Consider the following 16,848-nt stretch of genomic DNA (forward strand, 5'->3'; position numbering starts at 1 on the left):
TGGAACAGTGAAGACTTTTTCCTGAGTTGTTGATGAATGGTTTTGTGTTGAAATATCAGTCTGTATTTAGAAGAACTATGTTGAAAAAAGTATCAACTCTACATTTACAAACACTGCTCAAGAACACATTTGGAGTATTATTTCCACTTAAGCACGCTTTATACTTCTACTGCATTTCAGAGAAAATCTTGTACCTGTTTTCGACTGCTACAGTGACTACAATATTTTAAACAAATCACATCGTGTTTAAGAATGCTTCCTACATATCAATAAGTAATTACAAAATATAATATAGTATGATATAATACATTTGACAAGTTTTAATTTCTTTACTGAAGTGATTTTTATGCAGGACTTAAATTCGAAGTGGAGTAATTTTACATTGTAGTATTGCTATTTTTACTTCAAGGAAAAGTTTGAAATTTTAGGAAATGCACTATATTGTTAGCCTGGCATTCCCAGACCTGCCACTAGGCGCTGGCAAATTAAATTTGCTGCGCCTGTTGGTCTGGACACTCTCCATTAAAGCTTTTTCAGAAAGTCCAGAAATCCTGACTGACGTTTCAATTGGTTCTATCTAATATGGGCGGGCCAGAGCCCTTTGTATGGTGCTCTGGGGCGGACGTAACCGGATGACGATAGTGACGTGAATGCGCCGTCGAAGCCGTGATAGTAAACATCAAAGATGGCTGCGGATATGTTGTTTGAGTTTGAGACTGCTTTGGCCTCGACCCTTTACGATTTGGAAGACGGCACTCAAATCTTTCATTAGCAAGTAAGTGAAATGTTCTGTTTTGCCGACCGACCACGGCAAAAGTTTAATTTAACAGTTGAACAGCTGTTCGCTAAACAAACGGGGCTTAATACTTCACCTTCTGCATCGCTCTGATTGGTTGTAGTGCTATCCAACTGTGTGCAGTGGCATTTGAAATGCACGAGTAGGAGCCGCCCCTTGAGTTGGAAATTACTATTGATCGTGGCCAGACCCTCTATCGTTCAAGATATCAGGGACTGGATTTCCAGGCTACTATATTGTCCTACTTGCTAAGAGATAAGATCAGAAGACCGATACCACTCTCATGTCTTTACAGTAAATACACCATAATGATCCCTTGATAGACAGATGAGGACACAGCGCTTCACGGAACATGATTGAAACCTTGGGCTGAAAGATTGGCTCATCTGGTCTCACACGCTCACTATGCTGTCAGAGATGGAACCTAAAGCTTGTACCAGCTCTTGAGTCTGTAATGCAGCCAGGACCTGCATTAATTTCCATTATTTTCTGTTGCTCTGGTAAATCTGCTCGGTTTCGTTGCGGCTCAGCCCGCTTTTATTTGCGTTCCATGGTCAAAAGTTGGGAAGGCTCCCGAAATGATCAGTGTGAGCCACTCCTAGCTGTCTGAAAGGATGCCAAATGAGTGGAGCTACACACTGCAGTCCGTTCATTGGTTGTCTCGCCCCACGTGGCTATCGCTGTCTGGCATAAACCCCGCAAACCAAAAGGGTAGTGTTGGCGGTGGAATCGCAAACCAGATCTAATGTAACCTAGATGACTTGATCCGAGCCGCACTGCTCAATGGAAACAAGACATTAGACTTACCTGCAGGCCACAGCAGTGGCAGGGCATGGTGCAGTAGATAACAGAATCATCTGCATATATCAATGTTTGTACATAATGACAAAGAATGATTTAAAGAAAAAAATTAAGCATAAATCATCCAGCAGCAGTTGCAGCAGTTGCAGATACAAGACATCCATGGTATGACTAACTGAATATAAAGGTGAAGGATTGGGCGGTATGGCGATATATACCATGCAACGGTAGAAATGCATCTACCGGTAGAGATTTGGTGAAAGTAATCAAATGTGATTAAAGTACAGCATGGTTATTTAAATGTTATTGAATTTAAAGGGAAAAAAAATACGATAATGTGAATATCGTCCTACCCCATAAAGGTGATGGCTGGGATTTACTGATGTTACCTTTTTAGATATTTTCGAGGTTACGTCTTTCACTGATAACAATAAAGGGTGAAATGTAGTAAAATAAAACACATCAGACTTCATCCTTTGTTAATCAAGTACCAACCTTTTGTTCTTAGGTTGTACTCTATGAAGACAATAGAGCACTTAGTTTCTTATTGCCAATCAATGGTAATAAAAGACAAACGCTGTGCATTATACTCCAGCCTTTGATTGTGTCACATTCTTTTAGAACAGAATAAGGGGTTTATGGGATTATAGATACAGATAGCAAACTAGAGACAATGTTATTTATATGCTATAAAAAAGATATAATGCCGTTGCGATCTTTCTCATACTCTGAGACTGTCTACTCAAATGCCTTCAGCAATGTGGGACCTACCTCTAGGCCAAGGTCCTCGCTAATTATAGATTTTCAAATCACCTCTTTCTTTCTAATGAACTGGAAAGGCTAATAGCAACCCAATTCCAATTAACTGCATAACTCTAAAGGGTGGTGGTATTCAAAAGTTTCTGTCTGACATTTAGGTCATTTGACAGCACTAAGAATGCACTTCTATTAAAAAATGGCATACTGCATGCAGCACCTACAAACAAAGTGTGGATGCAATCTATGATTCCAACACAAAAACTTTAAAACATTTATTTTTCTTTCATTTCATAAATGTGCATTTATTGATTTTTTTATACTTGGTGGTGGTGCAGAAACTAGCTGTAAACGCAACATTGACATACTATAATACAATGAAAGTTGATATGGCAAGTATGTGAGAAAATGTACACATCCAGCTCACACAGAGCAAGTAAGCATACCTTCAAAGCTAGGTTTCTGGCCAACTGATGATAATAACTCCTTTTTTAGCCTTAATTATTAGCCATAATTATGGGCTCCATTAACCCCTGAGGAAATGTTTGACTCTTAGCTGCTACATTCTCCATTATGATGGGCGATTACTGCTTTTCGGTGCTGGGCGGGTAAAGTGCTGTGGATATTTTAGAGATGCCTGCTGCTTTTCAAAACAATACCTATGAGAGCAGCAAAATAGATCATAGTCCAGTTAAAGAGTTCCTGCCATATGTAGGCTGCTAGCGTGTACTAATGCAAAAATCGACTTTTACAAATGTTGTATGTGGAAGGTAATGAAATGAACTCAAGGATCCACGTGAATTGCTTTGTTGTTTTGTGGGAAATAAAACATTAAGGTTATTGATACAGTTTCAGCGAGTTATGTCTATTTTTGTGACACTGGACCGAAAGTAACAGACCTATTCTGTTGGTCAAGAAAAGCAACAAGTTGCATCCTTACTTCTTCCCCTGCGTTTTCCCGTCGGTGGCTTTGAGCCAGATGCGCCTACATGTCATTTGCTGCTCATTGTTGCCAACTGAAAATGTATAACTACATTTGGACCATTGATGTGACAGTACCACGTTTCCTGTTTAATACAGCAGCCACCCTGTCTGTTGAATGGCTTGAAGGATATTTTTTTCTAGAGCTGCCAACTTGCCTAATTTAACAGTTTAAATATTCACAAAGGGAGCTGACGAGACTTCCATTCCTATCAATTAGTTTTTGACATGGCATAATGGCTCTGTCTATCCACTTAGCCTTGGGCAGGCCGTTATCAAAGGGAAGGGACGTTGTCCCCAAATGTATGGAGACTAGCTGGAAAGGGAAATGTACATTTAATGACGGAGCCTGACCAATACATTGGCATGGGGCAAATTATCTGCAGATTATCTGCTTGTGTCAAGATGGATGTTTAACAAGAAATTACTAGCACTACAGGGATACTGAAGATTGGATTGGGGTAATTTGGAAACTGTGTTGTATTACGAAGTATGTCCACCAGAGCACACTGAGAAACATTTGAACAAATAGAGACTATAAAATGTCCCACTCAACTGTCCAGATTTAAGGTACCGTAACTCAATAACAAACATTTATCTTGTTAAATAATGTCAAGGTGCAGAGGTCTCATTTTCATTTCAATTGAAACATTTCCATATGTTTCCAACGATACCGAGTCCAGAACTCCTAAGGAATCTGAATATCATGATCAGCTTGCCATTTCAGTTTTAGCTAATTGGGGAGAGTTTCTGAGATGAGCTGGAGCATTGAATAAAATTAAGCCTTTACTTTCTAATTAAGTAGTATATTGTATATGGGTAATGGCATCTATACTCTGAGGTTACAAATTGCAGGAATGGAATACGTGGGTTGACTGCGGCAGCAGATATTGCCAGAATGTGTTTTAGAAAGCTCCCAAAGTTATTTCAGTGAGCATTGCTTGAGCAATTTGTCCATAAATAATGAGGCCCCTCAATGTTTGATATTGGCCATTTCCACTATGTTAAACTGTTAGAATCAATGTTTTTCTTAGACTTGAGGAATTCAAAAATATTGACTCAGTCAGTTGAAGCTGCCATCTCTCATCTGGTCTCAGCACGGAACACTTGTTTGTTTCCGTGTCTTTGTTTGCAAGCAGCTTTACACATATTAAACTGTGAAATCCAACATATTTCCAGCCCTGTGATTTAAACTGCTAGGAGAGCTTGCTCTCTCATTGCTAGCCTGCTTTAAACATCACAAAAAACTATTTTCTGCCTCAAATATCCTGATATAAAATAAAACTGATTCTATTTTTTATTTTACTTTTTAAACAAGACAAGACTGAATGTAATAGATTTGTGACATGTCTGGGGAACCGTAACAGCAATAAAAAATAAATCAAGGGGTCTGGACTTATGAAAAAACCTTGATTGTAGAGTCATGATGGCAAAAGGTAATGCAAGGTCACAATACCACAAGGATTCCAATTATATGAAAAGCGTTGCCCGGGGCTAGTTGTGTTGCTGCTTCTTTCCATCTATCGTATGGTACACCATCCCTATTACACCTTAAAGTGCTGAAGGCTATGTTTGAAGCACTCTGGATGCATCATGTATTCATTATATCGTATTTAATGGTTACCTTAGTAATGCATTTTTGAATGCAATATCTTTGGATGCCCTGCAAGCAGTGTGATGGGTTGGTTACTGATCATCCCCTCTGCCATGCAGTAATGTTATTTCTCTTCTGTCTGTTTACTCTAAATCATTTATTTCTGTCTTTCCCTCTCTATCTCTCTTTCCTTCTCTTTGTCATCCTACTGTGGGTGTCTTACTCAATGGGCCCCGTTCATCCACCCTAATCCCTAAACTGCGGGCATTAGGATTTTTTTCCTTCAACCTCAGACGGACTGTAAATACCGTGGCATGGCACCTACTTGTTCTCAATCCCTGTTCTCTCCTCCCTTGGTACTTCCCTTTATACACCTTTGCTCACTACGCCATGCGCTCCTGTAGATTAGAGCCACCATTTGGCATCTGAACATCCCAGGTGTTGTAAGCACAAATGCATGTCTCCAAATGTCCTTTGTCTTTTGACGGAGCAAAGCGCTGTGACGTTCCCGTGACGAGGCCAACTTAAGGTTAACAGAAGGCTGACTCCAGCCCCAGCCACCAAGGAACACTAAGCTAACTCGGCAAGACACGCTAGCACTCACATTTTTGCAAATCTAAATCCCTAAACCCCAGGTTTTTGCCTTGCTTAGCAGAGCCAGACAAGGAGTTTTTGGAGGCTTTGCCTTTTCTTTTTTAGTTGAACACCGGGGGAAATGTGCTTTAATAGCCTGCAGGCTCTTTAGGTGTCTTTCCGCACTCAGGTTTTGATTGGCAGCCCAGGGGCTCAGGCAGTATTACCATAGTTATCTCAATACACCACATGCCCAACAGCACTCACAGCCACCAGAGCTGTCTGTCACGCCTCTTAACCTGCTGCAACCTATAGAGTTCACTTCATGAAAGGGAGGAACACGCAAAGAGGGGTAGTGTTGCATCTACAAAAGTCACAAACTTTATGCAGCAAGTTGATCTCTGCAAGCTGTAGCTGAGATAGCATTAGTTAAACTAAAAGTGATGGCTTAGTCATGGAAAGTGCTAATGCTGTCTCATTACTGACTCCGTTTTTATGTATGTTTTGTTTTTTTCTTCTCATGGACCCAAAAGGTGCAGTTTCATTTATGAAATGTCGAGGATTTTTTGAGTGTGCAATTTTCTTGTCAAGTAATTTACTACTAGGCTGGACAGCAGAGATTGTCGGAGAGAAAAAATAAGCTGTGCGCAGCATTCTGTGGCTGCTCCTTATGATTTAACTGACTGCGCACCTAAATGAGTTCGGCACAGATTTGCAATTTCCAAAATTAGGGGAGGAGGGGGGCAGTCCCGTTTTATTGCAGCCCGAAGTTCAAATATAAATGAACCATTACAAATGCAAATGTTCAGTTAATGTATTTTTGTTTGTTTATTTTTGACAGTATATCAACTAATGCTAGCCTGGTCCTACCAGACCATCGTACTTTGTTTCATTTGTACAGAAGGTCTTGAATCGCTCAATTGACAAATCAGGGCTCCAGACTAACTTTTTTCATTGGGTGCACCGGTGCGCCTAACTTTTTCATCTAGGTGCACCAGCATATATTTTGGGTGCACCAAATTAGTGCTGCATGAATTGGAGAAATGCGATTATAGTGGCCAATATTGCGATTTGCGACGCAATATAATAAATGGTAGGCTATTATGATTCTACTTTCTTGGTTTTCAAGGAAGATTTGAGAATATTGACAGCTTCGATACCTGATCTCAATTTAAAACAAGCACATATTAAGAATCAGTGAAAATATAAAAAATAAAGCTTCTACTAGGCCTATACTGTTTTCAAAATAATAAAAATTATAGTTAAAAAATGTAATAAAAAAAAAAATACTTCCCCATTAAAATAAATGCATTCCTCCAAAGACAATAGTCTCTATAAGCATTATCGAGTCTCCTTATCGATCCGGGTCTTTATCGATACCACTATCCATACTTTTCTATTATTTTGTTGAAAGATAACTGGTATTATTGCTTTAATTGCCCATAAGATGATCAGAGCTCAAGATAGGATGTTAAACAGGTCATAATTCCATAGTTAGGCTACTATCTATTTTATATTGCTGAAAAAACAAGTTTTTCACCAAAACTGTATTATTAAAATTTATCTCCAAAAACCAAAAATTCTTTTTTTTTGTTACATTTGAACACACCATGATGACCTTTTATTTACCTTTGCCTAAAATTTATATTACCGAGGTGACCTGAACACAACACATTTGACACCGTTAGCAACTTTTTTTTAAGCTAACTAGCTCTATATCACATGCTATATCCTGCTGATTTTAACATGGATTTGAAAACTGGATAACTATTTTTAACTGACAGGACTTTCTACACCGTCCGGTTGTATGATAACTACCGCTGCTTTGAATGACTGTTGATGCGCACGGTGCCGACTCTCCGAGCCCGTTTGCAGCAGCAGCTGTGCGCATTTTTTTTTATTTTTTTTGGACTACAGGTAGACGGATACTGAGTTGAAGGAGTTTTTTTTCAACCCAAAGACAGTTCATGGTAGGCAACTCTTTTATATGCCTTTGTTTTCCGTCACAGTTCAGCGTGGATGCTGCTGCGCGTCGGCGTCCATATTTGTTTGTTTACTCTGCTGTCGACTCGGCAACCGTCTTGCACGCCGTGTAGGTGCGCGCGCAGATACACACACACACCGACACACACACCGACACACACACACACACACACACACACACTGTCAGAGGGGCGCTACCAAAAAGACGAGAGCAGCAGTTGGAACGTATAGACACACGCGCGCACATTTATCCTACATTGAATCGCAATCGCAGCAGCCAATTTTGCGGTTATGTAATTGCACTAGCTGCTCACATCGCAATTAGATGAATCGTGCAGCACAACACCCAATATTACATTTAATATGACGTGATCAATTTCAGGTGCACTGGTGCGACCAGTGGAAATATCTGGTCGCACTCCACAGATTTTTGGGCGCATGTGCGCCCAAATTAGGCGCACTCTGGAGCCCTGCAAATGTTAACTCACTTGAAGGTGGGTGTCTGTTGAAGTTTACAACTATTGGATGTGCCCAGTGCCACTCTGGATCTGCCAACCAATCGCATAACGTTTGGTCATGACGTATGTCATGCACGGGCTTCTGAGCTACTCCCTCTGTTTTCGCTGATTGGACCGCCAAAAATCTGTCCGAAGAAAACAAAAGAATATACCGCAGACCCAGACTGACTACTGAAGGGAAATAAAAATTGAGCGGAAGTAGGTAGGCGGGCAGTGCCAGGCTAAACCAATGCCATATACCATAGAATTTACCTGTACTCTATGATACCATGAGCCTAATCACCCTTAATTACAAGTCAAATTCTTTTTTAGAACAGTTTAAACTGAAAGTTTGAAATTCATCCCATTCCTGATCAATTTAGAGTAGGTACTTTTTTTTGCAAATATCAACTTAAGATGTATAAAAACGTATTGTAAAAATAAGCGTCTCTCTCTTTTTCCCTTCAGACTCTCACGGGATGGATCTGTTTGCGGTGGCAGTCCATGAGTTTGGCCACGCCATTGGCCTGGTGCACACCTCAGCCATAGAGTCCATCATGAGGCCGTACTACCAGGGTCCAGTAGGAGACCCTCTGAAATACGACCTGCCCTATGAAGACAAGGTCCGCGTCTGGCAGCTCTATGGTACGATAGGGGGGATCCATCCATTGCTCTGTGTATGGTTATTGATTAATGAGGAACGCGGATTGAGTTAATTGGACCCCTTTATGGCATATGACCTTATCACGCCATTGCCTGACAGAGAGTAGCAGTCCACGGGAGAGACAAATGATCTTGAGGATGAGAATGAAGCTCAGGAAAGCTATGCTGAAGGCCAGGTCCTGTGAGGAGAGAAATTAATTGAAGTGAATTTGAAAAAGAGCAAACTAAGACACAACTAAGAGTTAGCATAGCATGCTGTATATTTCATGTAGGGCTTTAACGATATGTGTATCAAAACCGAAATATTTTTTTTTTATTATTTTCTTTTTTAAACTCTCGTCTTAAACCAGGTTTGGTGAAGCAAGCTGTTAAGTGTTTATTTGTTATCTAACTTGATTTTTGGTTTACAGCACAGTTCAATATATTTTTTTTTTAACAGTATTATTTTGTTACAGGGAAGAGAGAAATGTTATATCTTTAGTTAGTTATTTATTAATTTTTCTTATATTGTTCTTTTTGTTCAAATATGTTCAGGTAATGTTTTATTAAATGTTACATCAAGTTAAATGGTATTTACATAAAATGCTTTTCAAATTTAAAAATCGCTGTATGTATCGAATATTGGGTCAAAAATCGAGATACAAATCGAATTGTGAGTTGGTGTATCGTTACAGCCCTAATTTCATGTCATATCGCGATACAATGTAATTAATACATCATAATGCAATAGAGAGGTATATTTATTCTGAAATGAATTGCCTTGTCTTTTGTTTGTGCATTTGTTCCTTAATGACATATTCTCACTTAGGTGTCAGAGACTCAGTTTCCCACACTATTCGACCTGGCAACCCCTCCCAGACTGCGGAACCTCCGGTCCTGCTGGACCTGCCTGAAAACAGATCCACTCTCCTGTAGGTAGAAGATCTGGGAGTTAAATAATCGACTTCTTTATTCACCTCTGTTTCTTGCACTGTCAAACACACACACACACACACACACACACACACACACACACACACACACACACACACACACACACACACTCTCACTCTCACTCTCTTGTGGTTAATTGTTTTCCAAGCCTCCCTCAGGCCCTTGTTCTCCCTGTCCCACACTTTGGGAAAGATGGTGGAGCAGAGGCTGTAATAAATGTCCCAATAGACAGACACAGAAAGGCAGATAAAAGTCACCAAAAAAAGCCACCAGCACCCCCCATATACTTCACTACATATCCTATAGGGCAGGGGATCCCAACCTTTTTAAATTATTTGCATTATTTCATTTATACTGTGTGTGCATTATTCAAGCAATCTAGTCCAGCCGCCTATCTATTACTATTAGCATTCTATTTCAAGTGTAACTCTACTTACTTGCTAGTTCTCTTGCACTGCTGTTGTAACAAGTGTGCTCACCTACAGTGGATATAAAAAGTCTACACACCCCTTCTAAAATGCATGGTTTGTGTGATGTAATAAAAAGGAAACAAGATAATCATTTCAGAACTTTTTCCATCTTTTAATGTGTCCTATAACCTGGACAAGTCAAAGAAAGACAAACTGAAATCTTTTCAGGGAAAATTAGAAAAACAAAAAATACACAATAACCTACTTGCATAAATATGCACACCCTTAAACTAATACTTAGTTGAAGCACCTTTTGCTTTAATTACAGCACTCAGTCTTTTTGGGTAGGAGTCTATCAGTGTAGCACATCTTGATATGGCAATTTTGTCCCACTCTTCTTTGCAAAAACGCTCCAAATCTGTCAGATTGCGAGGGCATCTTTTGTGCACAGCCCTCTTCAGATCACCCCACAGATTTTCGATCGGATTCAGATCTGGGCTCTGGCTGGGCCATTGCAAAACATTAATCTTATTCTGGTGAAGCCATTCTTTGGTTGATTTGGATGTATGCTTTGGGTCGTTGTCGTGCATAAAGATGAAGTTCCTCCTCATCTTCAGCTTTCTGGCAGAAGCCTGAAGGTTTGATGCCAATATTGACTGGTATTTGCAACTGTTCATAATTCCCTCAACCTTGACTAAAGCCCCAGTTCCTGCTGAAGAAAAACAGCCCCAAAGCATGATGCTGCCACCACCATGCTTCACTGTTGGTATGGTGTTCTTTGGGTGATGAGCAGTGTTGTTTTTGCGCCAAACATACCTTTTGGAAGGATGTCCAAAAAGTTCGACCTTTGTTTCATCAGACCATAACACGTTTTTCCACATGTTTGTGGGAGACTTCATGTGTGTTTTAGCGTAATGGAGGCGCGCTTGGATGTTTTTCTTTGACAGATAAGGCTTCCGTCTTGCAACCCTACCCCATAGCCCAGTTGCATGAAGAATACGGGAGATTGTAGTCACATGTACCACACAGCCAGTATCTGCCAGAAATTCTTGCAGCTCCTTTAATGTTGCTGTAGGCCTCTTGCTAGCCTCCCTCACCAGTTTTCTTCTGGTCTTTTCATCAATTTTGGAGGGACGTCCGGTTCTTGGTAGTGTCACTGTTGTGCCATATTTTCTCCATTTGATGATGACTGTCTTCACTGTGTTCCATGGTATATCCAATGCCTTGGAAATTCTTTTGTAACCTTCTCCTGACTCATAACGTTTAACAATCAGATCCCTCTGATGTTTTGGAAGCTCTCTGTGGACCATGTCTTCTGCTGTGTGATGTGACTGAGAAAATGTCTGGAAAAGCTTACTAGAACAGCTGAATTTTATTTGGGGTTAATCAGTTGAACTTTTAATCATTACAGGTGTGTATGGACTCCTATTTTATATGGGTTTGAATGTGATTGGTTCATTCAAATCCCATTCACACCCCCAGTAATAAGAGGGTGTGTACACTTGTGCAGTCACCCTATTTCAGTTTCTTATTTTTTACTCCTCCCCCTTAAGATATTTCTGCAACTTTTCAATTGATTTGAACAGGTTAAATGTCATATTACTGGTGGATTTTTTTGTGAAATTATTAAACGGGTTCTTATTTTTTTACATCAAAAACGCAGGCATTTTAGTAGGGGTGTGTAAACTTTCTATTTCCACTGTACATGTGGAAACCATTTACAGTATCTCACAAAAGTGAGTACACCCCTCACATTTCTTCACATTTTTCTTTATATCTTTCCATGGGACAACACTGAATAAATGACACTTTGATACAATGTAAAGTAGTCAGTGTACAGCTTGTATAACAGTGTAAATTTACTGTCCCCTCAAAATAACTCGACACACAGCCATTAATGTCTAAACTGCTGGCAACAAAAGTGAGTACACCCCTTAGAAAAAATTTACAAATCGGGCCCAAAGTGTAAATATTTTGTGTGGCCACCATTATTTTCCAGCACTGCCTTAACCCTCTTGGGCATGTAGTTCACTAGAGCTTCACAGGTTGAAACTGGAACCCTCTTCCACCCATTTATGACAGCATCACAGAGCTGGTGGATATTAAAGACCTTGCGCTCCTCCACCTTCTGTTTGAGGATGCCCCAAAGATGCTCAATAGGGTTTAGGTCTGGAGACATGCTTGGCCAGGCCATAACCTTTACCCTCAGCTTTTTTAGCAAGCCACTGGTCGTCTTGGAGGTGTGTTTGGGGTCGTTATCATGTTGCAATACCACCCTGCGGCCCAGTTTACGAAGGTTGAGTGCACGTGGTCAGCGTCGTACACAGAGGTTGGCTTTGGAAAATAGACGTATGAGTGCTGCCAGCATTGCTGAAGGGCTTGAAGGGGTGGGGGTCAACCTGTCAGTGCTCAGACCATACGCCGCACTCTGCATCATACTGGTCTGCATGGCTGTCATCCCAGAAGGAAGCCTATTCTAAAGATGATGCACAAGAAACCCCACAAAAAGTTTGCTGAAGACAAACAGACTACGGACATGGATTACTGCAACCATGTCCTGTGGTCTGATGAGACCAAAATACATTTATTTGGTTCAGATGGTGTTAAGAGTGTGGAGCGGCAACCAGGTGAGGAGTACAAAGACAAGTGTGTCTTGCCTAGAGTCAAGCATGGTGGTTGGAGTGTCATGGTCTGGGGCTGCATGAGTGCTGCCAGCACTGGGGATCTACAGTTCATTGAATTCTAACATGTACTGTGACATACTGAAGCAGAGCATGATCCCCTCCCTTCATAAACTGGGCCGCAGGGCAGTACTGCAACATGATAACGACCCCAAACACACCTCCGAACGACCACTGGCTTGCTAAAGAAGCTGAGGGTAAAGGTTATGGACTGGCCAAGCATGTCTCCAGTCTTAAACCCTATTGAGCATCTTTGGGGCATCCTCAAACGGGAGATGGAGGAGCGCAAGGACTCTAATATCCACCAGCTCCTTGATGTCGTCATGAATGGGTAGAAGAGGGTTCCAGTTGCAACCTGTGAAGTTCTAGTGAACTACATGCCCAAGAGGGTTAAGGCAGTGATAGAAAATAATGATGGCAAAACAAAATATTGACACTTTGGGCCCAATTTGGACATTTTTTCTTAGGGGTGTACTCACTTTTGTTGCCAACAGTTTAGACATTAATGGCTGTGTGTCGAGTTATTTTGAGGGGACGGTAAATTTACACTGTTATACAAGCTGTACACTGACTACTTGACATTGTATCAAAGTGTCATTTATTCAGTGTTGTCGCATGGAAAGATATAATGAAATATTTGAAGAAATGTTAGGGGTGTACTCACTTTTGTGAGATACTGTATATTTCATCAAATAAATTGCGACTCTACAATCTTTCCACATAACCCCTTGCATCTGCAACAATACATCCTAGGGTACAAGTACTTTCCCCACTTGGGAATCCCTGCACTAGGAGACTTAAGAAATACATGAATATTGGCTCTTTATCTCTGCAGTGGACCCACTGTGTTCTCAGCATGAGTGTACTCAGTATCTTGCCCTATAGGAAAGTGGATGGGAGACATCAACATCGTTAGGAATCATAATGTGGGGTCTATGGGTATCAAAACAAAATGTTAATTGGTTGCTAAGACATCTCACTGTGGACCAAAGACTTGGACAGACCAGCTGACCCACCATTAATTCTGCAGCAGTGCAGCGTGCCACAGCACATGAACCATAAGTGAATTTTGAGTGATGACCTGGATTCAGGAGGCTTCTGTTACTTCATAGGATTCCTTATATCTGGAGCTGTCGGTCTACACAGTATGACACACCCAAAACAGGACATGTTTTTTTAGTGTGATCTTTATATTGCTGGGACTGTGTCTGATTATTGATATGATGTACATCAACTAGCAGGGCACGTAAGAGTTAACCATCCCTATCCAGCATTATAGACTTTTTTTTTTTTTTGGATTGAATAAACTTGCCATAGTACTACTAACCTCTGCTATGTGCATTTTTATGAAACATAATAAACAGAGACTGGAGTTTTCTCGTAAATTAATAAAATGGAGGGAGGGCAGCCTGCTTTGGAAGAGATCAAACTGGGTTTCAAACTAGGCAGACAACAAAACCCGAAGCTTTCCAACCTCCATGCATACACTCACTCCAACATGCAAAGACTACACAGCAGTTCCAGAACCAAAATCAGGCATATTAAATTCTCTCTTTTTCTCACTAGTATAAGCCCTTCACTGTCCTCATTACTCATTTCCCACCACCTCCATCTGGTCATGATGCGTGGAAAAGCTGGATTATGCTTGACAGGGGTCAGATTTGATGAACGCTAGGCAGCGGTGTCGTGTTAATAGAGCTCTGAATGGAGATCTTTGTTGATAATACGAGGGCGGCCTCCCACTCACAGTGGCAGCCCTGTGGTGCTAATGGCTTCATCGTTGGCAGGCCGACCACGTCACAGCTTTAAATCGCTTATTAGCCCCCGGAACAAATTCACATAGGGACCTCAGCGTGACAGCGTGATAGCATTTCACCTAATGTTTAGCCTCTCTAATAGAAGGAAACGCATGCACATGCATGCACACATTTAGTCCCTCAGTGGGTGGGTGCAATTATAACATTGTTGTTTTTGTATGCAAATAGCTTTTGGGTGTTATTTTGTTAATGGCATACATTCATTAAAAAAGTGTGGATGTTCTATGTGTATAGCCTAAACCACTCAATGTTCAATATACAGTATGCATTTAAAGGTGGAGACAGCGATTCTGGAGAATGCTTGAGTACATACAGGTAGCAGATCGTGAGGAGATATTCACTGATTTTGACAACAAGCGTTATCCAAAATGTGCTGTCTCCACCTTAACATATACCGTTTTTTCTTCTTTGTTTCTTACATTATACAACTTTTCCTCCTTCCTCCTCTATATGCTATTCTCTTTACTTTTATTTCCTCTGTTCCCCCACGTTGCTCTCTCAGGCTGGCACGAGACGCTCCCGACAGATGCACCAGTCACTTTGATGCCGTAGCCCAAATACGAGGGGAGGCCTTCTTTTTCAAAGGTAATCCCAGTCTGAAAGGAGAAAGTGTATAGGAGAGACAGGCAGACATACAGAGGGTGTGGACAGTTTGAGAGCAGTGAGAAAAATTGTTGAATGGAGTAAAAAGTGAAATAGTAAGGAACAAGGGGGCTGGGTCAGAGTGTTGGCTCCAGCGATCAATAGAAAGTCAAGTCATGTGTGGCTCCCAGGGCTCGTATCACTGTCTCACACACCGTCACATATACCGCAGTCCATAGTAATACGTTCCCATGGGGCCCACTCGGTTTTACTGTAAGCTTATTATCCGCTGAGTTTAAAATGGAACATTTAGTCAATGTTGCCAAGTCAAGAGACATTTTCTTAGCCAGGACATCTTCTTTAAACTCATATTAAAAATAGTTTTTTAAACATAATACTGTACATGATGTTTTTGGGCATGGTTCCCATTATTTTGTCAGACGCTTTTGTCTTAAGCACAAACCCAACTTCCTTATTTCTCAATGCTCTTTTTCACATGTTGATACAAGTAGACAATGGTAGCTAGCAAGGTAACATTATTATTTCTAAAGAAAGATCTTAAATCAATTTAATGGTAACATCGAAGCTTTAGTTAGTCTATTCGGCCTGTCAATGTGACGGAAGGTCAGGACCTGTTGTAAAATGACTTACTTAACATGGCTTTTCTTGTAAACGAATCCTACGGGGGATTGTGCAGACGTTTCAAGCTGTAATCTGTTCCCATCTGTCGTAGGGAAATACTTCTGGCGACTAACTCGAGAGAAGCACCTGGTGTCTCTGCGTCCGGCTCAAATCCATCGCTTCTGGAGGGGCCTCCCACCCAATCTGGACAGTGTGGATGCTGTGTATGAGAGGCCTGGGGACCACAAAATAGTATTTTTCAAAGGTTAACATCTTGATTAAAGTTTCTCTCTGCATCCATTTTGTATTTGCCAGTGTACGTTTAGTTGACTGACTGACTGGGCATATCTCCACATCAAGCACAATCAATATTAATGTGCTTCTTTTTTTATTGTTTCTGTAGTTACATTCCACCCTATAGAAATGTTATTTCTCCCATTTAATTGTCACCTTTGTTTCTGCCATCGTCAGGTGTAAGGTACTGGGTGTTTAAAGACAATAATGTGGAAGAGGGTTACCCACGTTCAATCAGTGACTTTGGCCTACCCTTGGAAGGAGTGGATGCGGTCTTTGTTTGGCTACACAACGACAAAACCTACTTCTTCAAGGACAACCACTACTGGCGCTACGACGACCACCTGAGGCGTATGGACCTGGGCTACCCTAAAGACAGCTCACTTTGGAAGGGGCTGCCACCACAACTGGACGATTCCATGAGGTGGTCTGACGGTGAGTGGCCACAAAGATCAGCACCTATCATTTAACTACTGATGACTCAATTAGTTGGTTATTAGGTGGGTATACAATGTAATTAGTTTAGATTGTCCTTAAAAGAGTGGCACTGAATTCCACAGAGAGTTTAAACCCACAGTGCGTAACTTCTGTGGCCCCCATTGGGAATTCTGAGTAATAACAACAACACCGTCAGCCCATCTACATAAGGTAAGCCTTTGGTGATCGCACGTGGATTTTATTCCTTGTGCTGTACGTCGCAGTGTTTTCTTAGCAGTAGAATCAACAACTGACACATTTTGTGGGCACTTGTTGAACTCCTGCACCAGTGTCACCGGGCTAGACCCGCCATAATGAGATATACAGAGAGAGTTTTGTGGAGCTGATAGGCTTAATCAACTTTGTGTCAACTCATACGGCAATAGCTT

At 41.0% G+C, this 16,848-nt stretch overlaps 1 protein-coding gene across 2 annotated transcripts in view; it reads left to right on the forward strand.

The window, feature by feature from the left end:
• The window catches only part of mmp17a (matrix metallopeptidase 17a), a 98,197-nt gene that overhangs the window by 71,138 nt on the left and 10,211 nt on the right, over window positions 1–16,848 (forward strand). For both annotated transcript variants that reach the window (XM_080046208.1, XM_080046209.1), the window contains 5 exons: window positions 8,450–8,626; window positions 9,453–9,555; window positions 14,988–15,070; window positions 15,801–15,953; window positions 16,160–16,417. In XM_080046208.1, coding sequence (XP_079902334.1) covers window positions 8,450–8,626; window positions 9,453–9,555; window positions 14,988–15,070; window positions 15,801–15,953; window positions 16,160–16,417 — 774 coding nt within the window. The remainder of the gene's footprint in view (window positions 1–8,449; window positions 8,627–9,452; window positions 9,556–14,987; window positions 15,071–15,800; window positions 15,954–16,159; window positions 16,418–16,848) is intronic.

The sequence above is a fragment of the Ammodytes marinus genome (assembly GCF_949987685.1).
Source record: "Ammodytes marinus genome assembly, chromosome: 18".
NCBI lineage: Eukaryota > Metazoa > Chordata > Actinopteri > Uranoscopiformes > Ammodytidae > Ammodytes > Ammodytes marinus.